General features: G+C 52.8%; 1 protein-coding gene across 2 annotated transcripts in view; it reads left to right on the top strand.

The window, feature by feature from the left end:
• TK2 (thymidine kinase 2) overlaps nucleotides 1–8,177 on the top strand; it is a 28,690-nt gene extending 20,513 nt beyond the window's left edge. Inside the window, exons 7-11 of one of the 2 annotated variants that reach the window (XM_012742573.2) lie at nucleotides 1,661–1,749; nucleotides 2,284–2,363; nucleotides 5,097–5,177; nucleotides 6,585–6,693; nucleotides 6,829–8,177. In XM_012742573.2, coding sequence (XP_012598027.1) covers nucleotides 1,661–1,749; nucleotides 2,284–2,363; nucleotides 5,097–5,177; nucleotides 6,585–6,683 — 349 coding nt within the window. In that variant the 3' untranslated portion in view covers nucleotides 6,684–6,693; nucleotides 6,829–8,177. Of the gene's footprint in view, nucleotides 1–1,660; nucleotides 1,750–2,283; nucleotides 2,364–5,096; nucleotides 5,178–6,584 lie in introns of both variants that reach the window. The other variant, XM_012742572.2, reaches the window with a different exon arrangement.
• Nucleotides 8,178–19,696: the final 11,519 nt, after the last annotated feature.

Below are 19,696 nucleotides of genomic sequence, written 5' to 3'. Positions count from 1 at the left end.
TAAGGGCAGGTGTCTTGCCCATAGCGTTTCGCTAAGCGTGAGGAAGTGTCTTCTCCGTGGGCCCTGAAAACCTCCCTCTCGCCTTGCTGGTCCCGATTGGACCATGGGAACCAGGGGGACATTTCCCTTAGACGATCGGGTCTACCCTAAAGCTTGCGTGGGTGCAACTTTCCCAGAAGCACTCGGGGCTGTGGATGGACCCTGCATGGGCGACTGTTAGGAAGGAGGGAGAGGACAGCTGTCCTCATGCCATCCCAGCTTGTGGGCACAAAGTCATTACTTTGACTTTAGTACCTGAGTTTCATTGGCCAGGATTTCCCTATGTGGCACCGTAGGACTTCCTCCCGTGCATGCCCTTGTCCATCCCCCTCGAAGCTTCCCCCAACTTTCCTGGGAGTCGCCCCGCAGGTGGTCTGTTCTGGTCTGTGCTGAGGTCCACTCTCCGACCCCCCCCCTCCCCGGCCCTCTCCTGCTCTCTGTCAAGCTCTGCTGAGGGCATCGTGGGGGCTTGGGGATGACGGGAGAATGTCCCTCTCCGGTTGGTGCCATGCCCCGCCATTTGGGTCCCAAGGCAGGGCTGCTCGTGCCCTTAGTCTCCCCCCAGAGCACCTCCCGCAGACACTTTCCCAGCCTCTTCCTTCCTTCCATCCTCGTGCCCCAGCCGTGCGGGGCTGCCCAGTGGCGCTGTCCCCTGCCTGGGCCTGTGAGGGTCACCCGCTTGCTGACAGGTTTGTGCCCTCCAGCTGCAGCCGTTCCCTGCGTCTCTTCCCTGTGCCTGTCATCTCAGCACAAAGGCAACACAGGGACACCAGCAAGACGCCAGGTTTCTCCTTTATTCCTGGGCTTGTTCTTCCTTTTCCTTTCCCTGCTTTCCTTTCTTCCTTTTAAAGTTAACATTTAAAATAGGTAGCAGCGCGCCCTACCCCCCATTCCTGATTCGAGAACTAATATGTTGTTAAAACTTGGAAAACACATAAAAGTATAAAGAAAAAAAACAAAAACGAAAGCCTCCCACAGTTCTGCAGCCCAGAGAAAAGCACTGTAGCATTTTGGTATTTTCCTCCCAGTCTTTTCAAGACCTGTAGGTGAATACTTTCGAACATATGGTTGGGGTGATACTGTATATGCAGTTTTATATCCTGCTATTTTCACTGAACATTTGGATTACGAGCATTTTCCATGCCATTACATATTATTTTACCGTATCTTTCAGTTACTGCATGACTTGATGTTGTACAGATGTACAAAGATTTAGTTTTTCATTATTTTAAACAGTGCTACAGTGAACACCCGTGATTATTTTCACAAAATAAATTTCTAGAAGTGAAATTGGTTTGCTTATCCGTTTCCCAACCTGAATGCTGTCTCCATTCTCAGGGGACAGGCTTTAAAGTCCCTTCCTCTGCTTGGAGTTCAAATTCCAAATGAACTTCCCCTACCATTCAGTGCCAGGGCTCCTGCTGATCATGTCATACCATAAACCGTCCCCGGGCAGCGGGAGGTCTGCAGTGCCCAGGGCCCTTGTCATGGCCACCTGTCCAGTATTGTGTGGATTGCACGGTAGTGTGCTCTCGGTGACTCCTTTCCATGAAAGCCATCTCCAGGTCCTTTCTGGGGAATGGCACGGCCCGGAAACTTTCTCTTATTGCTCTCTTCGCAGTGGGAAGATGCCTGAAGTAGACTACGTGGTCCTGTCGGAATGGTTTGACTGGATCGTGCGGAACATCGACGTGTCCGTTGATCTGATAGGTAAGACGGCCCCTCCCCCACCGCCCTCCCTGGGCCCAGCAGGGTGTGCTTGGCCGGGCCCCCAGCTCGCAGGGGCCGACAGCATTTGGGGCTTCTGATTCCTCTTGCAGAGGAACCCTGGCCTTTGTTCCTTGAGCTCCCCTCCCCTGGGTCAGCTACCCTCAGACCCAAATCCATTGTGATTTGATGGTTTTTCTAGTCTGTAACGGAAGGGGAGGGACAGAACCTGGACATTCACTGAGACCCGCCTGGTGTGAGGCCCTGTGCTAATCTCTGTCTCCATACGGAATCTCATTTGGGCCCACGACGACCCCTGGGGCTGGTGACGTGAAGGGTGAGGGTCAAGGTGCCTGTTTGGCCACACAGCTGGCCAGCGGTCAAGCCGAGAGCTGGCCCGGTCTGTCTCTCCGGCGTGGCACGCAATGGCAGATGGAGGCCTTGCCCTGTGCCCACGCGCCTGCCTTCCTTGCTGCTTGTCTTTGGCTTCCAAGCCTTGAGCAGAGTAACCAGAACCACTTGTTATTTTAACCTCAGTGTATCTCCGGACCTCTCCTGAGACTTGCTACCAGAGGCTGAAGAGGAGATGCAGGGACGAGGAGAAGGCCATCCCACTGGTAAGAGGCCTCTGTGACTTGGTTAAGGCCAGAGCTGGAAACCACCCCCGTCCCAGCCTGGCTTCCTCTCCCGGGCGCCACCCTCTCTGAGATCACTGCTGTTGTCTGCAGAGAGAAGCAGGAACTGAGCGCATGGGAGGGTGAGCTCTGACTTCCTCTGTGGCTCAGAGACCCGAAGTGGATGTCCAGATCTGCCTCACTTCCTATGGGCTCTGACTCGGTTCAGCACCCACCGTGCTCAGAAATGTCCCCTCCCCGCCTTGGCAACAAGGCCCGTGGGTTCCACCTCCTGCAGATTGCTTGGCTTTGTAGCACGCTCTGGAGCGCACTAGCACGGGAGTCCCTGTGGGCAGGACTGAGCCCTCTTGCTCGCTGCTGTACCCCAGTGCTGAGCGCAGGCCTGGCCTGGATGTGGTGCTTGTGCTCAGTCGTGTTTGCCCACTGCAGGGAGACCTGCCCTTCTGGGGTGTGGCTCAGGCCACAGCGACTCTGATGGGCACTGTCGTAACAGGCCTAGACTGTTCCCCTTGCCCTGGTCCTTCACTCCCCACATCTCCCTCCAGAGTCCACCCTCCAGGCTGCTGCATGATTGATACTTCCAGTACGGACAGCACTCACGCAGTTTCCCTGTCCAGAGCCCTTCAGTGCCTCCCTGCTGTCCGGGATGCAGTCCCTGCTTTGTAGCATGGCATATAAGATCCCAGGTGACCCAGCCCCAACTGCATCTCTGGCGTTCTCCCTCCACTCCCTGCCTTCCATGCTGTGGCCATAAGGGACTAGTCGTGGCTACACAAATGTTCCTCTGCACAGTGGTTTCCTTTGCCTTTAAAGTTTAGCATAGATGCCACTTCCTCCAGGAAGCCTTCCCTGACTTTCCCTCCATTGTTTTTATTTATTTATTTATTTATTTATTTATTGAGACAGAGTCTCACTCTTTTGCCCAGAGTAGAGTACTGTGGCATCAGCCTAGTTCACAGCAACCTCAAACTCCTGGGCTCAAGCGATCCTTCTGCCTCAGCCTCCGGAGTAGCTGGGACTACAGGCATGTGACACCAAGCCCGGCTAATTTTTTCTATATATATTTTTAGTTGGCCAATTAATTTCTTTCTATTTGTTTAGTAGAGATGGGGTCTCACTCTTGCTCAGGCTGGTTTCAAACTCCTGACCTTGAGCTATCCACCCGCCTCGGCCTCCCAGAGTGCTGGGATTACTGGCCCATTGTTGACATTATTTATTTATGCCTTTGTTCCCCATCCCTCCCTAATGTGAGCTTTTAAACATTCAGTCTTATTCTCTCTGTGTCCTCATCATGTGTCCTGGGGCCTGGCACCTAGTAGTTGCTCAGTTAACATTGAACTGAATGCCCCATGTGAGAAGCTGCCACTGGAGGTACACAAAGGCTGGGCAGGCATTTAGTGAGGCATCATGGGCCTCTGAACTGAGGACAGGCTGGACTGGGGCCTGTCCCAGGCCTGTCCAACTCCCGAGGCCCTGCCCAGCCTTGTTTTGCCCTGGTGCCAGCAAGGTACATTCTAGCCACGGAGGCCTAGGGCTCGCACTCTGGGCAGCTGCTTTGAAATCCTGGGGACAGGAGTGATTGGCAGATGGGGTGCAATGGCGCGGGGCCAGGCTGGACCTTGCTGTGATGGGGCACAGCAGCTTTGTGCGGTGACCCAGACGTTCCAAAGAAACACCAAGCCTGGCGTCCCTCCAAGCCATCATCCAAGCTGTTGTCTTAACGGTTTTGACAAGGTCCGTGGGACAAACCTGGCTCCTGTTGCCGAGGGAGAGCTTGGTGGCGGGTGAAAAGGCAGCCGCGTGGTGTACCCGTGAGGCTCTGGCACGGCGAGTAGAATGCCGAGTGAGGAGGTGTTTAAGGGTGGCCCAGAGCACGCTGGCCACGTGGGGGAGAGCGTGGGCACCCAGTGCCACCCAGTGTGCCGTGGCTTAGGGGGACAGGCTGTACCCCTCTTCCCCGGGCTCCATCCCAACAGGTTTTCTACAGTTGGTGGTCTTCATGGTCTTGAGCAGGGGTCCTCAGACTTTTTAAGCGGGGCCAGTTCACCGTCCCTCAGACCGTTGCTGAGTGCGCACTGTGGGCCCGAATGAGTCGGCTGCTAAGCAGGACAGGCAGCGGCGGCAAAAACACCCGGAGGGCCGGATAAATGTGCTAGGTGGCCCGTATGTGGCCCGAGGGCGGTAGTTTGAGGACACCTGGTCTTGAGGATCCACAGGTTACAGGTTATCTGAGGGGGTAGGAGCAGCAAGGGGTGAGAGTCACAGCCCTCTTGGTGGTTAGACAGAGGGAAGGTTGAGAGGCTGCCCTGGGCTGGGACACCTGGTCACGGAGTCACCATGGACCGCCACATGGAGGAAGTGGGGCCCAGCTGCTGGAGAAGTGGCAGGAAATGAGAGAAGCCAGGAGGGGACCTGCCTTTGACTTGGCTTTGACTCAGGCCCCAGGGGAAGGCCCGGTGTTCGTGCTCACGAATCCCCAGAGGAGCAGGGCAGGGTGGCTGGGGACAGACACTCTGACTGTTGTGATGTCTGGGTGGGCTGGCAGAGTGTGTGGCAGCACCCACCGTGGCCCGTCTGTGCCAGGTTGGCTGTTGCAAGGTTCCTTTGTCCCAGTCACCGCCGCATGGCCATTGACAACTTTGCTCCACCTGCCCGACACCCTTGGTGGGAGGGGTCTGTCCCCCTGCTGCTCCCAACAGCCTGTTTCCCTGGCAGGAATACCTGGGCGCTATTCACCACCTCCACGAGGAGTGGCTCATCAAAGGAAGCCTGTTCCCTATGGCAGCCCCCGTTCTGGTAAGTCAGTCTCCTTCACAGGGTAGGGGACTTTTCTAGAAGGAGGAGTGACCCGGGGAGTGTCAGCCACCCTGTACACGAGGAGGGCCTACTCCTTCAGGGCTTGAGCACTTGGGAGGAGGGTGGTGGGGAGGCTGATGAGGTGTCTCTCTCTCTCGGTCCCCATTTCTGGCCTGAGTCTCAGAGCGAGTCGGATAGACTCAAGAGAAGTTGATCTGTCCTGGTGCTGTCACACCTGGTGGTCGCAGTAACATGCCACTTGCCCAGCTTCATTAGCAAAGGAGTGTTGGAGATGCCCGAAGCCCCTAGACCTGGGTTTTGGTTTTAACCCCTGGGATGGTGGTCCCTCTGGTGTGACCCTTCTACTGAGTGGGTGACACAGAGCCTCCTTTCACCTTTGCTTGGTGACTCAGGTCATCGGAGAAGCATCTTTGCTGGTCCGGGCTGTGACACAGTGATGCCTTAGGCCGTGCTGAGCTGTGTGGGACTGTTTGCTCAGATAACTAATGTCTTTGAGTTCCTATGTGTGCTTTTTGTAGTAACCCTCCTTTCTCTTGCTGACATGTACCATTTCTGATACTGATGTGTCAGCCCTGTCAGTGTCTCTTCACTTCCCATCCTCTTGTTTGCTAGTTTGCTGTTCCCAGGTTTCTTTAGGCAGGCAAGTGGGTACCCAGGAATGTTCCATATATAACCTAGGATCTAAAGAGGGTCATGCTCAAGCTCTTATGCATGGCCTTAAGGACATCTCTTTGGGCTGCCCAAATACTTCTACTCATGGCTCTTGCAGGCAGTGAGATATTGCCGAAAAGTGAGATATTACCATAGTAGATTTTTTTTTTTGAGACAGGGTCTCACTCTGTCACCCAGACTAGAGTGCAGTGGTGTGATCATAGCTCACTGCAGCCTCAAACTCCTGGACTCAAGTGATCCTCTTGCCTCAGCCTCCTGCATACAGATGTGTACTGTTGCACCCAGCTATTTTTTTTTTTTTTTTGTAGAGGCGCCCAGGTTGGTCTCGAACTCCTGGGCTCCAGTGTCCTCCCACTTCAGCCTCCCAAGTGCTTGGATTATAGGTGTGAGCTACCGCACTCGGCCTATAGTGGATTTTTAAAGAAGTCAAATTTATTTTCCCTCCTTTATAAAAAAAAAAATTAGAGAGTATAAAGTGATGAAGTCAAACACCATTAGTGAGCTCACCATAGGAACCACCGTAGTGGGTTCTTAAGTGAAAATCTCGTTGGGAATGTAGACTCCCTAGAGCGGGGAGCTGTTTGGCTCTAAGCTTGCTTTGGATCTGCCTGCAGCCCTCTCTGCCCATCCCTGTCTCGTCCTCTCTTCATCTGTGAAGGGACAGTGATTCGAGGCCCATGCAGCCCTGTGACCTGCTGTGTGTTCAATTTCCAGGTGATTGAGGCCGACCACCACATGGAGAAAATGCTGGAACTCTTTGAACAAAACCGGGACCGAATATTAACTCCAGAGTATCGGAAGCATGGCCCATAGGACGGGAAAGGTCTGTAGGATCATGCCAGAAAAGTGCCTGCAGCTGCCAAGTTAGCTATTAGCAGCAATTTGGAAAAATCCACTCTTAGCAGGGCTTCTTCTCTGGCCAGATTTATTTTCCTAATTGTCTTTTCTCCCTTGCCAGCATCTTCATCATGGGTCTCTGGCCCTCAGGGATAAACGACAAATGGGACCAACGGGTTTGTCGTGCCCTTTGGTGTTTGCAGCCTCACGTTCCCCCTGGTGCCTCTCCTGGTGGCTTCTCACTGCCGGGTCCCTCTAGTGAAGCCGTTAAGAAAGAGCTCCTGACGGGTCGTTGCGTGCCTGACGTCACACTGGGCTCCGTATATGTGTCGCCTCACCCTTCAGGGCACTCACGAGGGCGAGGTGGCAGTCTTACATCCCAGGGGAGGAATCTGAAGCTCAGCGAGGCTAAGGGACTCCCTGGCTCACATAGCCAGTGTGCAGTTTAGCTGGCATCATTCAGAATTTTGGCCAACTGCAGAACTTTCTCTTGCCCCGTGCTGCCTGGCCCTGAGTGCTGTCCCCCGAAGTCCTGCCTTGTCCTGCTAGAGGCCCTCCCACCCCTGTGGGGAGAGCTGGCAGTGTGCAGAGCCGGTATCATATTCTCGTTATTGAGCAGTTCTCAAGGACAATCAGCATTTCTAGATTTCAACAAAATTGTGCTGTTTGGCTGGAGCCCAGTATTCAGTGGTTTCCCAGCATGAGGCCGCTACAGCATCTACCACTTTGTCATCTGGACTTTGACAGCCTTAGGAGACGCACACATTGGCTCCTGAATGGTGCTCAGTCTCCTTGGGGATGGAGGTCCTGCTGCCAGTCCTGTGTCAGGGGAGTAGCGGTTGGCGCCTGGCTGGCCTGCCCAGCACCAAGCTGGGGCCAGGGGCAGCCAGCCCTGGCCTGTGAGGCTCCCCAATTCCCTCATGTCCTTGTGTGAGGAGCATTGCTCTCGGAATCACTGAAACTTTGTGGCCCAGAGGGAGAGACACAAATGGCCTTAAGTCTTTGTGAAATGTTTTCCCATCTAAGGGGACATCTTGTGCCATAGAGCATGAAACCATCTTTATTGGTCCAGAAAATATCTTCGCTTTGCTCAGCTGTAATAATACTTGGAAGGCACAGCTGTTTCCTGAATCAAGTAGGAAGCAAGAGAAAGGAAGAACATTCCCTTTGGGGATGGTCTGGACAGGAAAGTCGGGGTTTGCAAACAAAGGCTCTTGAAGCTTTGCAGTCTTGATGCTTTGGAGGTGGGCAGAGAGAGCTTCAAGAAGACTAGCTGCGAACCCAGGGAGGGATTAGTGGTGCACGCTAGAGAGACGGGCTGAGGCCTGTCACAGAAGTGAAGTGGTTGGCTGTAAATGAAGGTACGAAGGCCACGCCCCAGGCTCTGTTAGTGTGGGCGCCCGTGCATGCAACTCTCTGACTCTGTGATTTTTCTCTGGCTCTATGGTACCCAATAAACCCTTCACCTAAGCCCTGCTGTTGATTTTGGAGTGCTTTCTATGCCAGTCCTTTTAGCTCCCTTGCAGCGTCCTTTTGCCAGCAGGATAATGTGTTTTTAGTTTTTAAACACCCTGTTTCCTAACGTGGAATGTGTGAGTCCACAGAGAGCGTGCTGTCCTCCCACCCTGGCGCCTTGGAGAGGAGGCTGTGTGCTTCAGCAGTGGCCAGGCTCGTCTCAGAAACTCCCAGCCCGGGGATCACACCTGAGACGGCTGGAGCCAGCTTGCCCAAGGGCTGCTGTCCCCGCGTGGCAGGCAGGACTGGTGGAGGCAGGGTTCACAGTGCAGTTATAAACACCACTGTGAACTGCCCTGCCCTGCCCCTCCCAGCCATTCCATACATGATATATGTTGGGAATATTTTCCCAACATATATCACGTATGGAATAGATAGGTCAGAAAACAGGCTGATGGCACCTCGGAGGCACAAGAGGGCACAGTCCTCAGACTGTGCATGCAGGTGCATGCGTGAACAGATTAATCAGGGACCATCTTGACTGGCCTTTTAAAGATTTGGATGATTAAAAAAACACCATAAACAAAGTTAAAAAGTCTGTCAATTATGACAAACTGGGAGAAAATATTCCCAACATATATCATGTATGGAATGGCTGGGAGGGGCAGGGCAGGGGCTGGCGTCCCTGAAGAGCTGGAGGGGGCAAGCCCAGGCTGCGACATTCCAGGTGCATTGGCCTCACCCGGTTCTCACTCCAAGGCTGGGGTTCCTTAGGGCATGAAGTCACCACCACACCCCAGAGCCACTCCAGCGCCTCTGATTCTTGCTAATGTTTTTTAAAAAAATGTTGAACAGCACGTATTAATACATTTTCTTTTGATCAACATTTTTAGTGAAGTAATTCCAATTTGTATGTAAGCTTTTTGATTTTACGTGTAAAATATACGATTAAACTATTAAAAAGTATTTCATGTACCTGGTGGTTTTTCAGAAAACAAGATAGAAATCTACTCCTCTTTTACATAAAAGAAGTGTGGATGTGGGTGGTCCAGGGCTAGGGTGGTGGCTCCGTGGCCTTCGGTGTCCCAGGTTGTTCCTATCCCTCTGATCCAGTTCGACTTCCCGGTTCCTGGCTTTTTCCCTCCAGGGTCCTAACTGTCCAGGGTGGCACTGGAGCCCTCACTCTGGCCGGTGCTGGCATCAACGACTGCTGCTCCCTATTCACACTTTCATTCGGATTCAGACAATGACCCTTTCCAGGGCATGAGTAAGATAAGCTTGGAGGGTCTAACGGGACTTCGCTAGAGGCTTTGGGAGGTGGGGGAAAGGTTAAGAGGGCAGTCGACACCCCGAGCCTGGGCCACGTGTTCTGGCATCACCCTCTGGGTCCCACCTCCCTCTGCCCTCTGTCACCACGTCACATCACCCTCACCACCCTGCACTGCAACATCCTCGTCTCAGCCCACCTTCCATGCAAGTTCTAGCCCCGTGAGGACCGAGACCACCTTGTCCTCGATCCAGTGACATGAGTGACTGAATTCTCGAATGAGTGAGTGTGGACCTTCGGGAATGATGTTATTCAGCTTGCTTTTACCTCTCAATTTCTCTTCCTGCCCCCTTTCACTGTCATCTGAGCCCTTCACCTAGATAACAGGTGTCCCCCCACCCCCACCTAGGGAACACATGAGTCAGAAAAATCTTCCTCTGGCCCCCCGCAGAGTCCCACCATTAGATCTGGGGAAGGGTGGTGATATTTAAAACCCAGAGTAGGTAAGAGATGTTTCTGGGATCCGATGACTATGGGCCAGCTCTATTTCCCTAAATTCCTGGGCTGGGGTCCGGGAACACGCTTCAGACGTTTACCTGTTTGTGGAATGCAGAACACTCATCTCCTTGGCCTCTCCGCCTTAAACAGTTAGTAAAATAACTGACAAACTTGAAAATGTCAGTCCTCCATTGTTCAGAATATAATAACAGTAACACAGCGCCTGGCTCCCGTGGGCTTGGGCAGGATTACTCACCGAAGGCCCCAGGGTCACTGGCACAGCCTTTCTTTTCCTAATCGCCCCAACCCCGAAGCTCCCCTAAGGCTGGAGAGAGTTTTGTATTCCTCTAGTTTACGTAAGGGGGTGAACTCGGCAAAAGCTGTCATTAAACAGAAGCCAAGAGAAAGTCTATGTCGTGGAATCCAGAATGGGTATTGACATTTACTGCTCCCCATAGGAGCTGTCTTCTTGAATTTCTGTATTTCTTGGCTTTTTTGTCTTCGAGAGTAGTGCTTACCAGACTGGGCTCCACTGGGTGTCCTGGGAGATAGTTAATAGATATTCTGAGAAAAGAGGGTTCCTTAGTCTAGGAAGTTTGGGAAACGACCTGCGAACTCTCTCTGAGATGCACAAGGTACAACAGCCCAGTGAAAACTCAAGAAGTCCTGCGATAAGAATGCCTTTTAAACGTTGAAGCCAGGGGCTCTCACACTGACTTGCTAATGGAACTCCTTATCCGGGCGCTACCATTAATACTGGCAGAAGCTCCAGTTATTTTTGGAACCCAAGCTGGGAATCACTGTTTTCAGCTGATGTGCAGCTGCTCATGCCTCTAGCTTCTGTGCCGTTTGGGATTCTCTAGCTCAGTGGTTGTCGGACTTTAGAGCATCCGGATCACAGGGAGGGCTTGTTGAAACCGAGATTGCTATAATGCGATAAACATGGAGATGCAGGTGAAAAAAAAAAAAGAAAAAGAAAATTTTAATAAAAAAAAGAAAAGACAAAAAAGAAACCAAGATTGCTGGGCCCCATTCTCAGTTTCTAATTCAGCAGGGCGGGGATGGGCCTGGGCATTTGTTTTCTAACAACTTTCCAGCGATGCTGGAGAGGCTGGTCCAGGGACCACCTTTTGAGAACCACCTCTCTAGAGTTGTGCTTTCTGGAACCGGACATCCAGGAGTTCAAAGAGCCTTGGCATGTGATTCAACCTCTAGTGAGTGCTGGTTATCTGTCTCGAGCTCCCAGGGTTGTTGTGAGGAAGACTGACCTGGCATATGGAAAGGAGCCTGGATCAGGCCCCGGTATGCAGCAGGTGCCTGATAAATGTTAAATTCAGCTGATGTGCCGTTGTGTGGTTAGTGGGCTTGGTAACTGCAGTGACTGGCACTTTGCATCAGAGTGGTGCAGATGCATGCGTGAACAGATTAATCAGGGACCATCTTGACTGACCTTTTAAAGATTTGGTTGCTAAAAAACACCATAAACAAAGTTAAAAGGTGATTGACAAACTGGGAGAAAATATTCCCTACATATATCATCGACAAAAGGCTAATATCCCTAAATACCCATTAAGAATTCTTAAAAAATGAAGGACAAAGGATCAAAAATCCAATAGAAAAATGAGAAAAAGACACAGACAGTTGCTAAAAACAGATATAAAAATGACCCTTAAATTTATGAAAAATAGTCAAGCTCAAACTCAAGTGGAGAAATGCAAATTAAAAGAATTTTATGATATAATTTCTCACCTACCAGACTTGCCTCCCAAATTTTATGTGTATGTGTGTATTTTAACATATTCTGTCAGTAAGACTGTGGGGAAACAAGACAAGAATTACAGGTAAAGTCATAAATCAATATATGGAAGGCATCCATTGGTTTGGCCCAAAAAGGGGGCTTCCAAGTCATAGGTGGGTTTAGTGATTCTTTAGTTGACAGTTGGCTGAAATTCAAGTTAGGTTTTGTCCAGAAGACTAGGAATCAGAGGAAAGGGATGCTTGAGCTAGGATAAGCGTCTTCTATCTTCTATGTGATGCTACACTGGAATCAGATTGGGAGGTAAACCTCATCATAAAATCCTGTTTACTAAGAGTTTATCATTTGTAGGCATGACTCACCAGGCCCTCTTAGGAATTTCTTTGGGCAAAGAAAAAGATCAGAGTTCAGTCCTTATATATTTGGTTAATGTAAGATGTTGACTTCAAGGGATCTTGGGTGAGGGATATAAAGGAATTTGTTGTACTATTTTGCAACTTTTCTCTAAGTCTAAAATTAGTTAAAATCACTCTTCTTTTTTTTTTTTTTTTTTTGAGACAGAGTCTCACTCTGTTGCCTGGGCTAGAGTGCCGTGGTGTCAGCCTAGCTCACAGCAACCTCAAACTCCTGGGCTCAAGTGATCAGCCTCAGCCTGAGGCTGAGCTACTCAGCCTCCGGAGTAGCTGGGACTACAGGCATGCACCACCATGCCCGGCTAATTTTTTCTCTCTCTCTATTTTTTAGTTGGCCAATTAATTTCTTTCTATTTTTTTAGTAGAGACGGGGTCTTGCTCTTGCTCAGGCTGGTTTCAAACTCCTGACCTTGAGCGATCCTCCCGGCTCGGCCTCCCAGAGTGCTAGGATTATAGGCGTGAGCCATCATGCCCGGCCTGTTAAAATCACTCTTGATGGGAAATAAAAGCAGAACACAACACTAAAAACATTACAATTCCCAATTTGTAATATATGTGTGTATAGAAGAAAAGACAAAGAAATTGCACCAACGCGGTAACATTGGGTATCTCTGAATGGTGGAGATGATGATAATTTTTGCTTTTGTTTTCATCCTCATCTGTACTTTCTGAGTTTTCTACTCAGATGGTTCCATTTGGTAGATCCTCGGAAACAGTGGTGAAGGAGAGGACAAGATGAAGTTTGTCTCTCAAGGAGCTTATATTCTAGTGGAGATGGTGGAAAATGAATAAATACATTTAAAAAGTCTTTGTGCAGAAAATGAAGCTGGTAGCCAGATGATTGGTTAGGGAGGGCCTCTCTGAGAAGGTGACATTTAAGGTGAGATGGGAATAAGAAGAAAGAGAAAGGAGTAGGGGGAGGTGGGCTTGGGGGAGGGCCAGGCTTAGCACCTTCCAGAACCTTGCAGAAGCCAGTGTGGCTTTGGCTGCAGGGGGCCGTGGGGGAAGGGGCCTGAGATGAGGTCAGAGGGGAAGTGAAGGGCACAGGTACCTTGCGCACCCTGGAGGGAAATGAACTGATGAGAGTCATGGTCAAACTGAGGTTTTAACAGAATCTTCTGGCAGCGGCTGGAAGCTTCGAGACCAGCAGGAGGCTGGAGACCTCCAGGGGTCTGAGTGAGAGACAAAGGCAGCTCAGGTGCATTTGGTCACCGTGGAAGGAGGAGGGAAGGGGTTGGATCCGGACTCTGTTGGGAAAGAGAGCTAGGGAGCTGGGGATTGGACGAGGGATGTGAGGGAAAGAGAAAGAAGAATCAAAGATGATTTCGGCAATTGCTATGAGTAGATGAAGGACTTGTTTACCCAGATGGGGAATGCCGGCAGGAACAGGCTTAGGGGGACAGCTGAAGTTCTGTTTGGGTTTGAGGATAAGCACACTTATTATGTTAACGTTCGGAAAAGAATGAATAAAGGTTAAATATAACCACAAGTTAGCCAGAGGAAAGGGAGGCTCGCAGTGAAGCCCAGACAGATTAAGGACATGCCACACATCTGGTTGTCTACGCTGCACTGTGACAGATAAAGTGGGTCTGAAGGGTGCTGAGGGAAGCTGCCACTCAGAGCTGCAGGGTGACTTGCCCAGGGTCACACAACTGAGCTGGGATGTGAAGGGGGCAGGAAGCCTCCTGGGGGGCCCTTCCCTGGGTCAGGTGCAGATGGGCGCTATGCACACTTCACCTGGCCACCTCTTCCCCCTCCTGGGAGGCAGGTCTGACCACACTCACTTTAGGATGAGGAACTCAAGGCTCAGGGAGGTGGGGGGAGTTGCCTAAAGTCACACAGTTCTTAGTGGCAGGACTGGGATTTAAGACCAGTTGGGGCCGGGTGCGGTGGCTCACACCTGTAATCCTAGCACTCTGGGAGGCTGAGCCGGGAGGATCGCTCAAGGTCAGGAGTTTGAAACCAGCCTGAGCAAGAGCAAGACCCCGTCTCTACTAAAAAATAGAAAGAAATTAATTGGCCAACTACAAAGACATAGAAAAAATGAGCTGGGCATGGTGGCGCATGCCTGTAGTCCTAGCTACTCAGGAGGCTGAGGCAGGAGGATTGCTTGAGCCCAGGAGTTTGAGGTTGCTGTGAGCTAGGCTGACACCACAGCACTCTAGCCCGGGCAAGAGAGTGAGACTCTGTCTCAAAAAAGAAAAAAAAAAAAAAAAAAAGACCAGTTGGGTTGGAGATTGGTTTCTGTGCTCAACAAGCCATGGGTTTGGCTGTTGCTCCCCCAGTGCCCTGCTCCCCCTCCCCTGCCCTGGTCCCGATCTAGCACCTCCCCCAGCGGTTACCTCCTGGTGGATGTCATGGGAGAGCCATCTGCTTCCTTCAGCCATTGCTGAAGTGGAGTCCCTGGGCAGCCCCCCTGGGGCGATGTCGTGAGTGCTGGGGGGAGCAACTCTTGTATCTTCGAGGGGGCCTGGGTAGCCCTCCAGAGCTGAGTGACCCTAGTGTCTGTGCTGCCACCATCGCCAGCTGGCTCTGGGCCCATGTGAACTACATATAAAATCCCAAGCCCTCTGCTAACTGGATGGACCCCTCTCGGCCAAAGGGACCCCAGAAACATCTTAAAACTGAGTTCCCAGCCATGATGGGCTGGCACAGATAAAACACAATTACGAACGTGTATGATTTCCCTATTTTCATAAATATTCATGACTCCTCCTATTGCTTGTTGAATTTGCACATTTGACCAGCCTGCCCAGTATAAAATCTTGTTCTTTCTGTCTGTTCTTCGAAGCCCGTGTGCCTGGCTTCCGGCCAGGGCTCTGCTTTCCTTACCAGCCTGTTGGAATGGCCGCCCCACAGGCCACTACCCTTCATGAGAAATAAAGCTCTCCTTTTCCCAAAGTATAAATCGCGCTGATTTTTTTAGTTAACACCCACGAGGGGATCTAGTTGTCCTTTCTCCTCAACTCCAGGGCCTGGGAGGCCTCCAGGATGGCTTGCTGGAGTTGGGGGGCCAAGGAGGTAGGGGGTGCTCACGGAGCTCAGAGGAGGTGCGTGGAGGAGTGGCGTGGGCGCCATGATTGGTGGCCCCAGCTGTGCTTCCGGCTTCCGGTCTAAGGACTCCCCTGGAGATTGGGGGCCTGCTGTCAGGCAGAGCCCACCGAGGATGGTGACCCCTCTGCTCTCAGGAGCTGCATGGGGGACCAGGGCCCACTCACTGCTGCTACCTGAGGGGGTGACCGTCTCACCTGGGGAAGGTGACCAGGCCTGAGCCTGGGAGTTGGTCTCCCTTCAGGCTGCTCAGGAAAATGTCCTTGAGCGTCCAGCGTCTTTCCCCTGAGTGATTCTTCTATTGCTTTTGGTTACTTGTTAACTACTTGATTCATTCTGGACATCTTGGTCCTCAGCATACCTGTGAACTGCCTGCCACCCCCACCGCTCCCAGGTGGCCGAGCCTGTGACAGTGAGAACTCTGGGGCTGAGTGTGGTGCCTAGGACCACCCCCTCGCCACCGTCTCCACTGGAGTCAGCCCTCCTCTGTCTGCCCATTGGCCCGGCAGCCTCCTGTAACATTGCACTTGGTGTTCGTTAATTGCATTATTCACACTTCCTGGGCCCTCCAGGGAGTGATGGGCTTAGTGAGAACCCGCTTTCTCCGCAGTGTGACTGTCCTTGGGGACGATGTGGGTGGGACAGGGAGGTTGGGTGGGATGGGAGGTGGGGCTCAGGAGATCTGCAGGGGGAGCTTTGGCCTGGGGAGCCTGATGGGGCGTCGGGGTCCTGAGGCCCCGAGAAGGAAAGAGTCTGGCTCAAGGTCACCGGTGAGCCAGAAGCAGAGAAGCTAGACCTCTGGGTCCCAGCGACCAGCTCACTCATAGCGGCTCCCAGATTCCTGCCAGAGACTTGGGGCTCAGCTCAGAGGCCACAGGGAGAGCAGGGGTGGGGGTCCCAGGTCTGGAACTCGGGACTTACTGTCGTCAAGTCCCTGCGTGACACACAGAGAGGAACAAACCTGTTTCCCTCAGAATTGAGAGCTGGACGTCTTGCCAGTTGTCCACTCCATCAACCCCCTCCCCTACCCCAGGCTCCATGCTGGACGGCAACCAGCTTGGGCCTGTCCCTGCGTCCCCAGTCTGGGAGGGATGACTCAGACCCCTGGGGACAGCCCAGGAAGGGCAGGGCGAGGAGGAGGAGGAGGAGGGGGGGGAAGGAGGAGGGGGGGAAGGAGGAGGGGGGAGGAGGAGGAGGAGGGGGGAGGAGGGGGGAGGAAGAGGAGGGGGGGAGGAGGGGGGAAGAGGAGGAGGAGGCGGGGGGAGGAGGGGGGAGGAGGAAGAGGAGGGGGGGAGGAGGAGGAGGAGGAGGGGGGAGGAGGAGGAGGAGGAGGAGGGCTCCTGCCCTCGCCCCCCCATGGGGTCACTGTCCACCCATGGCCTGATTGCAATCTGGTGGGTAGGGCCCGGCCTGCCAAGGGAACATGGCAGGGTCTGCTGTCTTGCGTGTGCCTGGTCCTCCCAGCCTCCTTCCCTCTTTCCTTTGGAAAACCCATTCCAGGAGGGACTGGACACCTCCCCTTCCCCCCCTTCCCAGTAGGCACAGGACCCAGGCCCAGATAGTCAGGGACTCCAATCCCAACCATGCCATTCAGAGATGGCGTTCTCTCCGAGATTTGATATATGCTCTATGGGAGAGAGGATCTTTCTTTATTTTTGATTATGAACCAACCAAGGTTGATGTGGGGCTTCCACAGCTATTGTGCTGATGGGAGAATGAAGGCCACAAGGCAAACAGCAGAGCCCAGAGGGACAATATACCTGCCCGTATTCTCAGGCTTCCTGGATCCAGCCGTGCCTGAAGCTGGAATTATCACTTGGACAATGCACCTACATGAACCAGTGAGTATCCTTCCTTGCTTAAGAAGGTTCAAGTTGGGTTTCTGCCTCGTGCATTTGAGTAATGGGGGTGGGTCATAAGACTCAGAGCCTGCCATGGGGTGGAGGGTCCTCTTCAAGTGGTGTCCCCCTATTCCACCCTACAGTCCAGATGCTGCCAGCTCCGTGGTAGGCTGTAAACCAGGCAGCCACCAGCGGTGAGGCAGAGACAGGCAGCCCCAGGCCCCAGGCCCCCTGCTGTGAGGAGGGCCAGTTGTGGATGGCTTGAGGCTGGAGTGGCAGGGCCTGCAGACCTGGCTTCCTTGGAGACCTGATGGGCAGGTGCAGCTAGGTTGTCACCCAGGGGGCAAAGATGTGCCCAGAGATACCAGGCCTGACCTAGGTGATCCGTCCTCCAGAGAGTTCACCTGGGCCAGGGGAGGTGCCATGTGCCATGGAGCAGAGCAGAGCCCAGGACAGAAGATTCACTCCTGCAGACGATGAAGCTGCCTGTCCCTCTGCTGCTCACGCCCAGCGCCTGGTCAGCCATGCAGGCGGACGTGGCTGGGAACACCTGAGCGTGGGCGGCATTGGACCGTGCAATGCCAGGTGTGCACGTGCGCGAGTTCTAAGTGAGGGGGCACTAGTGTGTGCACCAACGCTGTCTGGGCAACTGTGCACAAACCCACAGGAGACAGGACACACACAGAGGAGTGTGTGTCTGGGGCTGTCTGGAGGAACTTGGTATTGGGGACCCCTGTGTATGTGTGGGATTGGCTGTTGTGAGAGCGGAGGTTCCATCTTTTGTATCAACCCTCCTCCCTCCCCCTTTGGGCTGACACCTGCTGCTCACGTGTGCAGATGCTGTTGGTGCCCTGTCTGGAGACCTTGGACCTTGCCACACCCGTGCATGCTGACCCGGTGGCAGCCATGCTGGCCACCTCGATGGCTTCATCTGCCAGCATCGCAACGCCCCTGCCTGAAGACTTTGTTGGTCCAGAGGAGCCTCCTTGCCTGCCTGCACAAGGGGCAGGAATGAACATTCTTCAAAGGGTGGCCTCCCCACAGAAACTGCTGAGAGTGGTGTGTACACGGTGCCTCTCCCCAACCCTGCAGGTGGGCTGACTTCCAGTCGTGTTCTACCCCGCCCCTGCCTGAGCTCAGTGGTGACCTGCTCGATGACACCCTCACTTGCCCCTGCCCTTCCTTGTTTCCCTGCCCCATTCCCTCTGGAGCTGCTGGGTCACCTGCCTATCCAACCCCTCATCCCCGATTCCCAATGTCCAGGTGATGCGGTGATGTGGCTTCAATCCTGAGCCCAGGTACCGGGGGTGTTCTCCTCGGCCCCTACCCCTCGGGCCCCAGCACAGAGAGGAGGCCAGTCTCTTTGCGGGAATGTGCGTGGACATAGCACAGCACAGGGCACGTCGTGGATGGCGGGGACAGGAAGCGCCAAGAGCTCGACAGTTCCACGGGGCTGAGTGGGCTGTTGGAGCAGGTGTCAGTGGCGGGTGGTTCAGGTTGGGGTCCGAGTGGGGCTTGACACCATCACTAAGAAGGTTTCTATATTCACTCCCAGGAGGAGGGGCCGCAGGGCATGGAGGTGGCACCCGCGCCACACCTGCTGGTGTTTACAAGGACAAAGGAGGGATTGTTTTGCATACAGAGAGGGAGGCACAGGGATCAGGATGTGTCCAGAGGGAGACGTTGGGGGACAGGAGCTTGTCCTAAAAATGGGATGCTAGAATGGGTTTAACCTCATGGCATATCCCAAGGGCGGAAGACAAGCCCAGGATCAACGTGACAAATTGTGTCTACAACTATGAGTGTCCATGGACAGTGGGTTTCAAAGTGGGAGAAGTGGGGGTTCCTCACTGGAACTGACGCATCAGCTTTGAACAGTGGCACCAGGGAGCCGGCAGGTGGCGGTGTGGGCTCGGAGTGGGGGTGGGGGCCCCGCTGGACAAGGAAGGAGGAGCCGGTGTTTCCCCAACTCACAGTCACTCCCCCTCCTGCTTGCACCCTCCTACAGGGGCACACCCCACGTTCAGAGCACTTGGGGGTGTAGGGCTATGCCAGTGGACTTTGCTTGGGTTCTAGTGGGAGGGTGGGACAGAGACAGGGAACCAGGCTCTGCCAAGAGATGGACAGCCAGAGCCACAGTCTTACGGAGGACACAGAAAGGAAGAAGAGGATTTGTGCAGAGCTGGAGAAAACCACTCATGTCAGTTTCAGTACAATTTCCTTTCTTTCCTGGTAGTACAAACGGTCAGGGTGCTGGAAGCCAACTGCTGTTCAAGTAAAACGTGTAGTCCCTGATGTTCCTAGAGTCAGCTCCTGAGGTTGATGGCTCATCCTAGTGACATTTACACCAGCCAAGTCTCAGAAATGATGCCATGTTTCAGTGAGATTAAAAAAAAAAAAAACAAAAAAAAAACCCTCCTGTAAGTCACTGACTACCCAGATATCCATATCAACAAGAAAATGACAAAATGACAAGGCTTCATTGATGCCTAATCTTGAGCAGCAAAGGGCAGGGCTTGCTAGCTGGAGGCATATTTTCAGTTTGTTGCATTTTGGTGTTCCCTTTTCTTACAAGTTGCAGAAGGTGCGAAGCCCCATGCACTTTTTAAAAGTGTTACTTCTTGCTACATTTTTATTGATATGACATATTTATTTTGAACACAGAAAAGATACATTGTTGCTTATTCAGTGCCTCGTCCAGGAACAAG

Source organism: Microcebus murinus, chromosome 20 (genome assembly GCF_040939455.1).
Source record: "Microcebus murinus isolate Inina chromosome 20, M.murinus_Inina_mat1.0, whole genome shotgun sequence".
NCBI lineage: Eukaryota > Metazoa > Chordata > Mammalia > Primates > Cheirogaleidae > Microcebus > Microcebus murinus.
The sequence above is the reverse complement of the archived record's forward strand: the minus strand, read 5'-3'. Positions and strand labels throughout refer to the sequence as shown.